At 48.7% G+C, this 13,390-nt stretch overlaps 2 protein-coding genes across 7 annotated transcripts in view; one reads left to right on the top strand and one right to left on the bottom strand.

Moving 5' to 3' along the window:
* Window positions 1-140: 140 nt before the first annotated feature.
* On the bottom strand, window positions 141-3,031 carry srsf2a (serine and arginine rich splicing factor 2a). 4 transcript variants are annotated; one of them, XR_008952496.1, is made up of 4 exons: window positions 2,455-3,030; window positions 1,889-2,260; window positions 971-1,060; window positions 141-578 (listed from the first exon to the last, which is right to left on the bottom strand). XR_008952496.1 is itself a non-coding variant. In XM_057046342.1 (3 exons), the coding sequence occupies exons 1-2, from the start codon at window positions 2,808-2,810 to the stop codon at window positions 1,927-1,929; spliced, it is 690 nt and encodes a 229-aa protein (XP_056902322.1). In that variant the 5' UTR covers window positions 2,811-3,030; the 3' UTR covers window positions 141-1,611; window positions 1,889-1,926. The 4 variants fall into 4 exon arrangements, 3 of the variants coding, with proteins under 3 accessions (XP_056902322.1, XP_056902332.1, XP_056902315.1); XM_057046342.1 differs by having other exon boundaries at window positions 141-1,611; XM_057046352.1 differs by having other exon boundaries at window positions 141-1,060.
* A 261-nt stretch (window positions 3,032-3,292) lies between these two features.
* rnf157 (ring finger protein 157) overlaps window positions 3,293-13,390 on the top strand; it is an 11,805-nt gene continuing 1,707 nt past the window's right edge. Inside the window, exons 1-20 of one of the 3 annotated variants that reach the window (XM_057045808.1) lie at window positions 3,293-4,042; window positions 5,309-5,427; window positions 6,851-6,939; window positions 7,114-7,263; window positions 7,567-7,684; window positions 7,761-7,827; window positions 7,904-7,947; window positions 8,172-8,219; window positions 8,346-8,417; window positions 8,500-8,659; window positions 8,776-8,888; window positions 8,967-9,199; window positions 9,594-9,696; window positions 9,864-9,972; window positions 10,286-10,503; window positions 10,583-10,645; window positions 10,718-10,766; window positions 11,908-12,018; window positions 12,674-12,708; window positions 13,102-13,390. The exon at window positions 13,102-13,390 is cut by the window's right edge and continues 1,707 nt beyond it. In XM_057045808.1, the coding sequence (XP_056901788.1) occupies window positions 3,943-4,042; window positions 5,309-5,427; window positions 6,851-6,939; window positions 7,114-7,263; window positions 7,567-7,684; window positions 7,761-7,827; window positions 7,904-7,947; window positions 8,172-8,219; window positions 8,346-8,417; window positions 8,500-8,659; window positions 8,776-8,888; window positions 8,967-9,199; window positions 9,594-9,696; window positions 9,864-9,972; window positions 10,286-10,503; window positions 10,583-10,645; window positions 10,718-10,766; window positions 11,908-12,018; window positions 12,674-12,708 (2,001 nt within the window). In that variant the 5' untranslated portion in view covers window positions 3,293-3,942 and the 3' untranslated portion in view covers window positions 13,102-13,390. The remainder of the gene's footprint in view (window positions 4,043-5,308; window positions 5,428-6,850; window positions 6,940-7,113; window positions 7,264-7,566; window positions 7,685-7,760; window positions 7,828-7,903; window positions 7,948-8,171; window positions 8,220-8,345; window positions 8,418-8,499; window positions 8,660-8,775; window positions 8,889-8,966; window positions 9,200-9,593; window positions 9,697-9,863; window positions 9,973-10,285; window positions 10,504-10,582; window positions 10,646-10,717; window positions 10,767-11,907; window positions 12,019-12,673; window positions 12,709-13,101) is intronic. The other 2 variants (XM_057045805.1, XM_057045796.1) reach the window with 2 other exon arrangements.

Genomic DNA, 13,390 nt, shown 5'->3' with positions numbered 1-13,390 from the left:
GCCTCTTCCGGTCCAGAGCGGCAACAAAGAACCACGTCACACCGTAACCCACGGTTATAACTTGGTTATCGTTATAAAGTAATGTGGATCAACCGTCTTGTTTAGTGTGAAGCACAAAAAGCACACGTGCAAACTGCATCTTATTTACAACCAAAACTTTATTGTTCACCTGAAGCAGTTACAAGACATTAGAGAAGTTTAACATAGGAATGATTACAGGTACTGATAAAGCAGACTGGACTGACCTTTGAACCCCTGACTAGTGAACCACAGTGGATCCATATCAAAAAGCGGGTAAAGCCATTAAGAGTAAACAAACCACAGAGGGGGGGTGGGGGGGGAGAGAATAGAGAAAAACTGAAGGAGAGAAATTGTACAAGACAAGGAGGAAGGTAGAAGTCACAAGACAGGAGGATGGTTGATCTGCCACACCTGTGAGCTTACAAACCGGCAGCGGAGGGTCGAGCGCCGGAACAGCGCCGGGCACTCTGCACCGCAACACGCCACACCATGTCACCACCGCACTGCACCGCATCTTAACAGCTAACCAGCATTACTCAACTGCTACACAACTGCGCCTAGTGCACAAAAGATAACAAGAAAGAGGGTTAGAGTCACAGGGAAGCATCATCCACAAGCAAAATGAGTGATTTCTAACGAGCCAATCACAAATGAAATGCTGCTGTACAGTTTGTCTTTCTGTAAAAAATAATTAACTAAAGGTGGCCTAGCATGACAGCGACTCTTCATATACACACAGAAGAGTCTCAAGCAAAATATTTCAAAGAAATCTGTCGAGTCCAAAGAATTTATTAAGTACAGATGTAGCCAGAAATGCATTTTAATGGAAAAGGGAACTCCAATGGGCCAATTAAGGACGTCAGATTTACAACAACTGTGTGGAAATTACAGAAATGGCGTGAGCAAAGTAAAAGAACATTTAAAATAGTTTAGACCAAGCTCCAATAACCTTGAGTCTGCATTCAATGGCAACAGAAGAGTCCACGTGTGCACGTCGACTCTTCCCGGCGTCCTCGGTAAAGGTTCAACTCCCCAAACCCTGGAAAGGAAAGACAAAACTCAGTGGACCTGGGTTAGACGAGCGCTCGTATTTCCTCTAACTGGCTGGATATTTACAGGCAGTACTGTCTGGCCTTCTGTCTCCCTAATACTACAAAAAGATGTGTGTGTATTACACCTGTTTACTTTATGACTTGTCACATGTCTACACATATTGATTAACCCCCCTCTCAAATAGTTAGCGCTGACAAGCCCCTTACACCCGGGCATAGGAGAAGAACCAACCTCGGGGTGGGGTGTGTTTCCTCTGAGAGGTGAAGGAAACCACAGCTGGGAACAGAGCTCTGCATCTGCCTGTGATCCCCGTGAACGTACCTCTCCACACCACCTCACACACCACATGACAGCCCGAACCACCGCCATGACGACCTGCTCCATGGCAAACACCGTTGCCTTGGTGACCTGCTCCTTAGCAACTGCCATCGCCCACAGCAACAGACAGGTCACATGGGCGGGTCACACACTAACTGCTCTCACACTGCAACACCCCCATCTCCTCCTCCTCCTCCCATTGTAAACAGGACTCCGCAGCTTAGAGGAAAGAATTCCAAATTTAAGTGAGGTCTTAATATAACACCACGTCCCTCCCATGCACACTTAACAAATACAATCATTATTCCCATTTTGGTCAATTATAATGTGCATTTATAATTTTGCTGGCCACAGCAACCAAAAAGGTTCATCTGTGTATGCCTTGAATATCAAAGCATACACAGAGAAGCACTGTGACCCGGTTCATTGGGAGTAAGAGCTAAAGAACAGCAATAACTAATGTTTGATCAGTTATTAATTCATTTATGTAACTCACCTGCCTACAAATACCTTGATATACCATCCAGGTATGGTTTAACCCTCTATTCCGTTGTCTTCTGGGGATTTAGGCCTACTCTTGGACTTGGATCGAGACCTTGATTTGGACCCTCCTCTGCTGGAATGGGGGGTTCGGCTCCTCGACTTGGATTTGGACTTGGACCTGGAACGGGACCGAGACCTGGAAGCGGACTTCGACTTGCTCCTCCTGGGGGTCCTGGACTTTGATCTGGACTTTGACCTCGACTTGGATCTGGACTTGGACCTGGAATAGGACCTGGAACGGCTGGAACGATGACGGCTCCTGGATCGGGACCGGCTTCGGCTCCTGGAGCGGCTGCGTCTGCGGCGCCGTGGGCTGGCGGAGCGGCTAAAGACAGAGAAAAGGGCCCGAGTTGAGGTTCCGTTCAGAACACAAGTCAAACTTTGGGGAGTAAAAGCGTGCCCGCCTCCAACGTAACAAACGTGGTGATTAGCATGCAGCCGTTAGCATCCATGTGCTTCCACCATCGCTGGCTAAACTAGCGTTAGCCACTATAGCTTATACAGCGCCCACGGCCTTACCTTCGGCTTCTGCGTCCATAGCCCCCGTATCTGCGTGGCGGAGCACTTCTCCGGCTGTACATGGAGTCCGGGGGTCGGCCGTAGCGAGCCATTTGCACCCGAAGCTCCCGCCCGTCGAGCAAGGCACCGTCCATTGCATCCATGGCGTCCTCCGCGTCGCGCTTGTCGAGGAACCGCACAAAGGCGAAACCGCGACTCTCTTTGGTGTATCTATCCCTGGGTATATACACATCTCCCACACGACCGTACTTCTCAAAGACTCGCCGTAGAGTCTCCGGAGAAGTTCGATACGTAAGGTTGTCCACTTTCAGGGAGGTCATCCCCTCCACGTCTGGCGGCGGCCTCCCGTAGCTCATCTTGGTCGTTGTCTGAAACCACGGAGGAGAAGAGAACCACCGTTGCGCGCTACCCTCGGGCCAAACGGCTACTGATAACGAACGGACGAGTAACTGCGGCTAAAAACGTGAAATCTGGGTGTATTTTTAAAGGGCCCAAGAAACAACGTTACTTATACGGCTCACAGCTCACACGAAATGGCGGCAACAGCGCTTCCCTTTGCCCGGGCTGCGTGCCCTCTCGCGGCCGCCTCTGATTGGTTGAAATGCTCCCGCTTTTCCTCACGTTAAATCCTACAGCGCCCCCTGTCGGCGCGGAGTATCACCGGACATTTGTGGCACTACAACAATATATGATTTATTACAAGTAATTTAACATTATATATATTTATATTTAGAGATCTATTCAAGAGTGTGGCTTCAGTCGTTGCTGCGTTTCTGTTCCGTTCTTGACAGGATTTTTATTACTCCACTTAGACTTGAGATTTTATATCACGTCCACAGTGTCCCCCCCGGTGTTTGAGTGGCATCTGTCCAGCTTGTGCTAAAACCCCCGTTCGTGTTATTGGATGGGTTTACTCCTATCGGGTGTGTTCAACAGTGCCTGTCCATCCTCTCCGCACTGCAGTCAGCACAACTCGCACATTTGGCGTAGGAAGGTCACGTTACGAAGCGGCTCGGCGCTCGGAGCACTGCGCAAAAAAAAAACCCACGGCCCGGATTTGTGCCTGACGTCATGTGGAGCCCCTGTGACAGGATCCAGCAACGAAATAGCACCGGGGATAGAAGAGATGTGGACGCGCACGTCACGGTTTTATGACATATACTCAGCAGTAAAGTAAAACAAAGCGCGTCGCTCTAAGCTGGAGTGCGCGGTCACGGCGCACGGAGACGGAGCGCTTATCCGCGATTCCAGAGACGACAGCGGCTGTTTTCTGCCTCAAAAACGAGCCTCGCCGCTGACCTCGGGCGGATAAACAGCCAGCGAGCAACCGCTAATCCAGTTCTGGACGCTCGTATTCACAGCGGGGCTCGGAGCCTGCGGAAATGGACCGGACAGCACCAACCGGATTAAATGAGAGGGAATAAAGGAGACGGAAGGCAGAACAAAGCGGAGCCCAAGTGTTATGATCGTTAACCTGGTGTGCTCTTTATGTTATTGGAAATGGGATCTTTGACGAGCAGACAGAACATAGGCGTGGAAGAAGTGGACATTCCGTCCAGTTCGGTGTACCGTTATCCACCGAAATCCGGTAAGCAGTCAAACAACAGGTCGGGCTGCAGCCGCGGAGGGGCCAGGGAGCCTCTCCGTGTGGCCCCCGGGGCATCGGTGCTGCCTGGGCACCGTGCTGGCACTTTAGAAGCTGCATTTCATGCTCTTCATCATCTCTTTCATCCGTATTAAGATTACCCTCACACACACTTTATGGGAGAAAATCTCAAATTTACTTTAGATTTATTCCGTCTTGATAGCTTTTAAGCTTTTAGCTGTATTGGCGTTATTCGGCATTTTTAGAGCTTCTAAAATAAAAATAAAAAAGCCTCAACCATGAGCTGTAGACGTTCAGCAGCATCCTTTAATCTGGGGATAAGTATGAACATCATGCTGGTCTTTATAAGAAGGATATTTAAAGATAAACTCAGTAAATATGTAAAATGATTTTGACCACATTGTCAGACCTGTTTTAAGGATTTAGTGTGAATTAGCTCATTGTTACCAAGAAATACCTCAGAGCAAAAGAGTTGGAGGTTCTCTTTACTTCTTAAAAACTAACTAAAGATTCTGGGCGCAGTCATGTATTGTTCTGTGGTCACAGCCAAGTTCACCTGAGTCAGCATCCTCGGGGCCTGTTGTCAGCCATAATCCCATATTACCGTCTCCAACATCAAATTGTTGAAACAGAATTTTATTGCTAAAGGTCATAACTTATAATCATTGCCAAGAGGTGAAGAATTTAATTGTGAACACCGTGTGTTATGGTGCCATAACCTTTGCTCGTTGGTAATTTTATAAAGTTGTTTTATGCGTTTATGATCCAGGCCAGTCCAAGTCACAGGCTGACGTGCTTGTGGGGCAGTGGGAGGTCTGGAAGGTGGTGAACCTCATCCGTTCCTGTTCCTGGGAGCTGCTGACCAAGCTTCAGCCTCCCAGCTGCTGTAAATAATAACAAGTTAGTAAACACAGGCTGAACGAGGCTTTTTGGACCCATTTTCTGAGTTTATTTTGTAAGAACACAGATAAGATGGGTGGCGCCCGGCCATCGGACCTGTATTTACAGACTCTAAACTCAGCCTGTGATTCAACCACTGCCGACTCAGCTGACCCCATGTTTGAGATCCAGCCCTTTGACTCAGCGCTCGCAGCCTGTGTCTGGATAATGAAGCCGGCGATTAGTTTTATAGGACTATAAATGTTCGCCACCGACGATTTGTTGGGTGTTGTCAGGGCTTAAACCTTGTTGGTTCTGTAGCAATAATAAACACTTGACCCATTTATTTTGGATGGCTCTGTCTTGCAGGGAGTTACTTCGCCAGCCATTTCATCATGGGTGGGGAGAAGTTTGATTCCACCCATCCAGAAGGTTACCTGTTCGGGGAGAACACAGACCTGAACTTCCTGGGCACCAGACCTGTGGCGGTAGGTCCAGAGGACTTCCACACAGTCAGACTATTAAGTCCCTTTATCATTTAAACAAACTACCCATCACAATTTGAGACCCTGTAATTGTTCATTCTTGTCAACAGTCTCTTCAAAGTGATATAAAAGACAATAAAAAGCCCAAATGCCAGTTTTCATAATTATAGGGGGATTTGGTGCACAGCAGCTGTGGCTCCTGCTGTTGTGTTTATATGTTTTTCAGATGGATTAAAAAAGTCTTTTTTTTGTCTCATCCTGTCAGAAGTGAACTGGACCGAGGGATTATTTGGCTGGTGCCACACAGGCAAATTAGAAAAGCACCTCAAACCCAAGCGGACACGCAGACATTTACCATAAAGCTGAGATGGAGAGAAGCTGTGAATTATTAATTATTATTTGAGCAAGTAGAGCTGACATGGAGAGAATCTTCCTTCTGTCTGTTTGTGTCTAGACTGGGGCTAAAATTAGGAGCACAGTTTTCCTCCAGATTATGTGGGAGTTTATAATCCCCCTGTGGGCTCAGGTTTTTTCCTTTGTATATGTGACACAAGCGTTATATAATCTGGTGTGGTTGTGAAGCAGATGGTGCAGTGGAATCATAAAACCAGCCCACAGCCGTTGCGCTCTTGGGCTGCTGCCACCGCAGAACAAACGCAGTCAGAAATGTGGTTAAATTTGGGGGTTTCCAGGAAACGCTTTGGGGAACAGAATTGATCCTTAGCCACAAAAATCACTTTAATAGCCCATAAAAGCCACCGTCCAGATCCACGGTTGCCTTCAGGTTCATGCTGTAAAGTTTTCTTCGTCTCTCAACAAATATTTGCGTCCTGCGGCGTTTGGATGAGTTATTTCGAACACTTTAATCAGTTTCTGCATTTATTTGATCATCTTTCTGAAGCTTGCAGACTTTGACTCTGACGTCTCCTGAGCATCAATGAGGCCTCCTGTGCTCCCTTTAATGAATGCTTCCGTTCATGCCGCGTTCACTCCTCAGCATGTGTTTGTTTGTGCACGGCGCTGAATATGGACCCATTCATCGCTCACAGAAACACACATATGCTCAGACAGATGAGGGTTTGTAGCTTCCAACCACATCCTGCATGTGACCCTCAAACCAGCCCCACTCTTCTACGCCCCGTCAGCGGCTGCGCGGCGAGTTTCAACGTTGTCTGTGATGGATCCAGCTGGTTTCAGGGAAAAGGAAGGAAGGAAGTGGATGCTCACCTGGTCCCTATTGTCACCTTTAAATAAAAACAAAGCTCCGTTTGATCTGAGAGTGTTTTACAATCTGCAACGCGTTCCAAACTCCGACCTCGTCCCCGTGTGACGACTCAGCATCTGTCGGCACAGATCTCTGTGAGGAACGTCGGCATGACAGACGAACGCTGGTAAACGTGTGTTTTCACGTCTGTCTCTTTTGTAGTTCCCTTACGCAGCGCCCCCTCCTCAGGAGCCGGTAAAGACGCTACGAAGCCTTATAAACATCCGTAAGGACACGCTGCGACTTGTACGGTGGGGCCCTCCTTCACTCTAAACACACGTCTCTGCTGTTTCAGCCAGAACTGTAGATTTCATTAGAATCCTTTAAAACATCCTCTCAACCTCTGTAGTGAAGCACAAACACGGTACGTTTAATCTAACCTCACGTTGCCAGGTGTTGAAAAGCTCCTTGACCTTCTCGTGTAGATGCAGCGAGGACCTGAAGCTGCCGGGGGAGGAGGCTGCGGGGAAGAACAGGGCCTGCTACAATATTGAGTTCACCTTTGACGCCGACACACAGGTGGCCGTCACAATCTACTACCAGGCCATCGAGGAGTTTCACAACGGTGTGCCAGTGTAAGTGTCGGCAGGGTTAAGTGTGTGTGTGTGTGTGTGTGTGTGTGCGTGTGATGTACGGTGTGTGTACATGGACTGACTAATAATTGCATCCTCAGGAAATCGCCACATCTGCCACCACTTAATAATAACAAGTCCTAAATAATATTTTAAATGCTTAACTTTGAACAGAGTTTATACGTTTTCCATTGAATAACATTGTTTTCATGTCTTATATAACAGCCGACTTGCTGATTAGGTGTAGAAGCTTGCATTAAAGTGTGTGTGTGTGTGTGTGTGTGTGTGTGTGTGTGTGTGCTGCAGCTACCTGCCTCAGGACAGCTCTCTGCAGTCTGAGACGGTGCACTTCAAGCGGGGAGTGAGCCAGCAGTTCTGTCTGCCCTCACACACCGTCAACCTGAGCGAGTGGGCCGAGGACGAGGTCGGTTCTGTCTCCTACCAGCTGTAGCTTCACGTCTCTTTTGTCTTCTCCTCACCTTCCTTTGGTCTCCTCTCAGCTGCTGTTTGACATGGACAAAGAGATCTTCCCCATGGTGATCCAGGCCGTGGTAGCAGAGGGGGAAGGTGAGTCCTGGATGGATCAGCTGGTGTTGGAAGTGACGTTGCAGAATTTGATGACGGCCATTTTCTGAATCTGTAGAACATCTGGGCCACTCTCACATCCTGTTGGCTACATTTGAAAAGGTAAGAAATCTTCCTGAGTTTATATTGGATTCTCACCGAGTCGGGTTTGTTCAGAGAAACAACGAAGGAGGAGAATAAAACCGTGAGCTGGAACCAACACCAGAACACCAGACCATCAGAACATGGCGTCCAGCACACGTCTCACATCAGCCACCACAAGTGCAGCATCTCCTCACCCTCGTCATGCAAGTGAATGCTTGATTTAATGTTGCTCTCCTTCTCAGCATATGGACGGGAGCTACTGCGTGAAGCCTCTGAAGCAGAAACAAGTGGTGAATATTTGCTCCTCCTCCTTCCTTCCTTCCTCCTTCTCTGCAGTTTTTTCCTTTTGAAGACGCATCAAAGCCTAATTTCCCGTCTCTTGCTGCGGCTTTCTTTCATCCCTTCCTCCTCTGCAGGTGGATGGCGTGAGCTACCTGCTGCAGGAGATCTATGGGATAGAAAACAAATACAACAGCCAGGAATCAAAGGTAAACATCAGTCTGGCTGCTAAATAATAAACGAGCTTTCTTCTGCCCGCTTGTGTTGACACAGAAATTCTCATTCCCACAGGTCGCCGATGATGAGATTAGCGACAACAGCGCCGAGTGCGTGGTGTGTTTATCGGATGTGCGAGACACGCTCATCCTGCCCTGCAGGCACCTGTGTCTCTGCAACGCCTGTGCAGACACGCTGCGCTACCAGGCCAACTGCTGCCCCATCTGCAGGCTGCGTGAGTTCCCAACGGGCAGGGAGCCTTTTCCAGCCGCTGCCGCTGTTCCCAGGAGCCAAACGGAGCGGCCGCTTCCGTCCTTCTCTGCTAACGTCGGGTTTTAAATTTCCCTGCAGCTTTCAGAGCGCTGCTGCAGATCCGAGCCATGAGGAAGAAGCTCAGTCCCATTTCGCCGAGCAGCTTCAACCCCGTCATCACTTCGCAGACGTCTGACTCGGAGGAACACTCGGTGAGAAGGAAACAGCCCCCGGAAAATCTGCTGAACGCGCGTAAACTAACGAGCGCGCTGTCCCGTCCCGGCCCCCAGGCGTCCGAGCACATCCCTCCCGGCTACGAAGCCGTGTCTCTCCTGGAGGCGCTGAACGGCCCCCTCAACACCTCCTCGGTGGCGCCCCCTGCTCTCCACTCCGGTCCCAGCCACGTTTCGGGGGCGCTGCCCCCCTACAGCAGCGAGCCACACCCGGCCCCAGCACGCTCCCTCTCCCCCCTCGACCACTCCAACTCCAGTCAGGGACTCAAACTCAAGAAGAGTGGTTCCAAGTGAGTCCCACCTCAGCTCAGGACCTTAGAAATGCCCCTGAAATGTGTCTAAACTGGGAGAGAAACACAAATCTGCCTCATTCATTATGAATCTACTTATATAACATGCTGAAAAATTGATGTTTTAAGATTAACATTTAAAATCCACATTCGTTTTTCAGAATGAATCCACAAACATTGTAAAAGGTTGCTAATCAACGTGATTTAGGTTTTATTATTTCTTGAATAATCACTCAGAATCTGGTTTAACTCGATATATATTATATCATTAGCGTATCTGCATTCATTAGTCTAATTGTTCTCACTAGCTGGGGTTAAAAAACATTCAGGCACTTGACATGGTCAGAAATAAACTTGATGGCATCTTTTATCCCGCTCCGTGACCTTGTTTCAGGTCTCTTTCCCAGAATTCCTCAGTGCTTCCTGAGGAGGAGGATGAGAAGTCCTGCAGTGAATCAGAAGCCTTTCAGCAGAAGCTCAGTGTGGACAAACAGGAGGTTCGTGTGTGTGACCGCTTTCTTTTTAAATCTCAGCGTCAGTTCTTTTTAAAGGACACGGGAGTGTACACGTGTGTGTGTGTGTGTGTGTGTGTGTGTGTGTGTGTTCAGAGGACCATCTGCTGTTGTCAGCTTGTCACTTTCTGCTGCGTTGGTTGTTTTCACAGAGCGGAGTGACCCCAGACAGCGAGAACTTGACCTTGTCCTCGTCTGGAGCCATCGACCAGTCATCCTGCACTGGGACGCCGCTCTCCTCCACTATCACCTCCCCTGAAGGTGCACACACACCCCCACACACACACACACACACACACAGTTGTTATTGGTTGGTTTCGCCAACAGCGCTAATAGCAACATTAGCTCCACAAAGATTTTTTGAGGTTTGCAGCTTTTCTCCAGTTGAAACCAACTTAAAAACCAGTGAAATATGATGCGTTTGACAGAGAACAGACGTCTTATGTTCTAGTTTTGTGAAGAATCAGGATTTATCTATGAATTTTGGACATTTTCCCTGGCATCCAGCCAGAAGAAGCCTGGGTTGTGTAATGTCAGCGTCGGACCCTGATGTGTATCTCCGTGTGTCTGCCAGACCCTGTGAGCAGCAGCCTGGTCCAGTCAGTGATGTCCATGGCCTCGTCTCACTCGCAGCACTCCCACATCAGCACTGACACCATGTCCTCCATGTCAGGGTCTTACCTGGCCGGAGTGGAAGGCGAGCCCGGGGCCGACGATGGAGGTGACGTGGAGGCCGAGGAGGAGAACCAGGACGCCTTCATGGAGAGCCGAGGACCATCGCAGCAGGACGGGGTGAGGAGTCTTGTTATCCAGGCAGGTTTCTCTCACGTATTCCACCCCCTCACTGGGTTTTTGGCTCTGTTTCCCCCAGGAGTTTTCCCAGGAGCCAAAGGGAAACAACTATTCCCTGGCTGTAGAGGAGCGGGATTCAGAGGTGACGACCACGCCGACGTTGATAACGCTGTCTTCATCTGAAGGTTCAGAGCCACATTTGTGTTTTCTTTAGGGAAACGATGTCACCGAAGACGACTGCTCGTCCCCGTCTAACGGCAAAGGTACATGGTCACCGTCTTTCACCTGCTAAAATCCATCTTTGTCCCTTTGGTCACCTACCAGCTCTGCCTGGCAACCATTCAATCAGCTTCAGGACCATCGAGAGCAAAAATGTCCTCATTTTTGCGTTCATCAGGACCAGCAGCACACGTCTCTCAGCATTCTGGTCACTAACATAAACAGCGTGGCCACAATGCAGAAACCAAACGCCTCCCTGACTCAGCTGACAGTAGATCATTCCAGGGACTTTAATGTCCAAGTTGTCCACACTTTACAGCCAGTGTCTCCTAACTGATCAATTCCACAAGCACTTATTGTGCAATTAACGTTTCCATCGGCTGATTGGGCCACAAAACCCTTCATTTAAGATAGGAAATGAGCAGACAAAGGGCTTCCTCTGCTGTCTAGATGAGGGTTTGATACATTAATAGCCTCCATTTAGCATGATTAGCACATCTATGTTAACATGTGTGAGGGCTTGTTGGTGCTCTAAACATTTGTGTATAAAGGCCACAATTATAGACTCATAAAAAATGGATACTTTTATCATAGTGCAAGTCAAACCTTCTCCGTGTGTGTGTGTGTATGTGTGAGTGTGTGTGTGTGTGTGTGTGAGGCTGGGGAGAGTTTTGAATATTAAAGTGTTTGTAGTGATTCATTAAACAGGGACACAAAAGGAAACAAGGTCACTTTCATTAGACTTCAGTATCAGACAGGGAAATTAGATTGCTGTGAGTGTGTGTGTGTGTGTGTGAGAGTGTGTGTGTGTGAGAGTGTGTGTGTGTGTGTGTGTATGTGTGTGTGTATGTGTGTGTGCCATATTGAAGCAGTCTGAGTACCTGTTGCGTTGATGAATGACCTTTCAGAGATGAGGGGGCTTATGCTGCCTGATGTCTCCTCTCAGTGTGTCACACACACACACACACACACACACACACGCACACACACATAGAACTCATTATTATTTTAAAATTCTTAGCTCGTTACCATCTTGGTCTTTAAAATGACCGTTATTTTAATTACTGCCTTCCCAGCATGAACTCCACCCCCCCCCCAGACACACACACACACACACACACACGCACGCACGACTTCTCCTGCTGTGCCTGGCTGCTCTTGTTTGACCTTTGCCCTCGCTTGCAGGTGGGCGGAGCAGGTGTCCAGAGCTGGTCAATAACAATCAGGGCGTGGCCCTCTGTGACACGCCCTCTATGGGGCTGGATAATGAGCAGGCTCCCGACAGCCGATTCGCCGGTGAGTGAACGCGGACCCTCTGAGGCCCAGCAGAGCGTTTCTGATCTTAACTTCATGTTCAGAGGCAGAGGGCTTTTATTTTGGGGCATTTGGCCAGCAGAGATGAGCTGTTTCTCTGCCCAGCATGAAGATCTGGAGCCCTTCTTCTCTTCACGCCCCCCTCCGTGGTCATTGCCCCTCCCTATTTATCTCCACTCTGTCTTTGTGTGGTTCCCCGCATGCTGTGTGTTGGCTGTGTGAGCGTCTGTTCCATCCCATAGTTGAGGTTCAGCTCTGAGCTGCTTCGCATTAACATCTGCAGAGTCATTCTGGCTCCCTCCATCTTCCCTCCTCTCCTCTCCTCCTCTCCTCCACTGCTTCCTAACACCCTTTTTGTGACCGTCTGAGTGCTCAGATATCAGTTCTCGTGTGTGATCTTGCCCCCCTCTTAACGCTGCATCATTTCCCCTCTGAAACCTGTTTTACGACCTTTGTGTCTTTGACCTCGTGACCTTTTTCTCTATCTGTGGTGTAAACGTGTTCTGTCTCTGTTTCTCTCCCTTTTCCATCACTCCCTTCTTCTTATCCCGGACATTTTCCTTCCTGCCTCTCCCGTCTATCTTCCTCCTCTCCCTCCATTTCTCCTCCGTTTTCTCGCCTTCTTTTGGACGGACAGATGAGGAGTCGTGCCCAGTGCACATTGAGGACTAGGTATGGAGTCACGGTCAGACGCCAGATGGGCCACCAGGGATATTTTACGATATTTTACGATATTTTCTTTATTATTTTGAGTTGGTTTTTTTAGTTCTGCATCAGTTGTTGTTGTGTGAATTAATTCATCATTTATAATTAGCTGTTTTTCTTCCTCCTTTTATTATAACTTCTGTTTTTATTTAATACATTTCTGCTTGAGATGGGTTTTTAATTGATCGTATTCTCTGTCCTGAATTGGAGCTAAAGAAGAAAACATGATATTTTATAAACAAGCAGAGTTTTACATGTCAGATTAAGAGTAGTCACTCCAGAAGACACTGGTGACGGTTCCGTGACGGTTCCGTGACGGTTCCGTGACGGTTCCGTGACCGCTGCCTCTCGTCTCTACAGGTCTGATGTATCTCGGGGGCTTCAGGTCAGCGTTGGAGCCCCGTCCCAACCGCACCTCCAGCAGCAACATCAACCTGGAGGAGCCGAGGCTGGGAACCAGGGACGGCCAGAGTCCTCAAGATTCCCGTCGTGGACCATTCATTGTGTAACACACTTTAAACACAGCCACACACACACACGTGCGGGTGCACACACACACACACACACACACACACACACACAGTCTTCTCTTTCTTACCTGCCGTCTTGCGCTGCATCGCTGGATGCCGTCCTCACTGAACAGGGAAAC

Source organism: Takifugu flavidus, chromosome 1, assembly GCF_003711565.1.
Source record: "Takifugu flavidus isolate HTHZ2018 chromosome 1, ASM371156v2, whole genome shotgun sequence".
Classification (NCBI taxonomy): domain Eukaryota; kingdom Metazoa; phylum Chordata; class Actinopteri; order Tetraodontiformes; family Tetraodontidae; genus Takifugu; species Takifugu flavidus.
The sequence above is the reverse complement of the archived record's forward strand: the minus strand, read 5'-3'. Positions and strand labels throughout refer to the sequence as shown.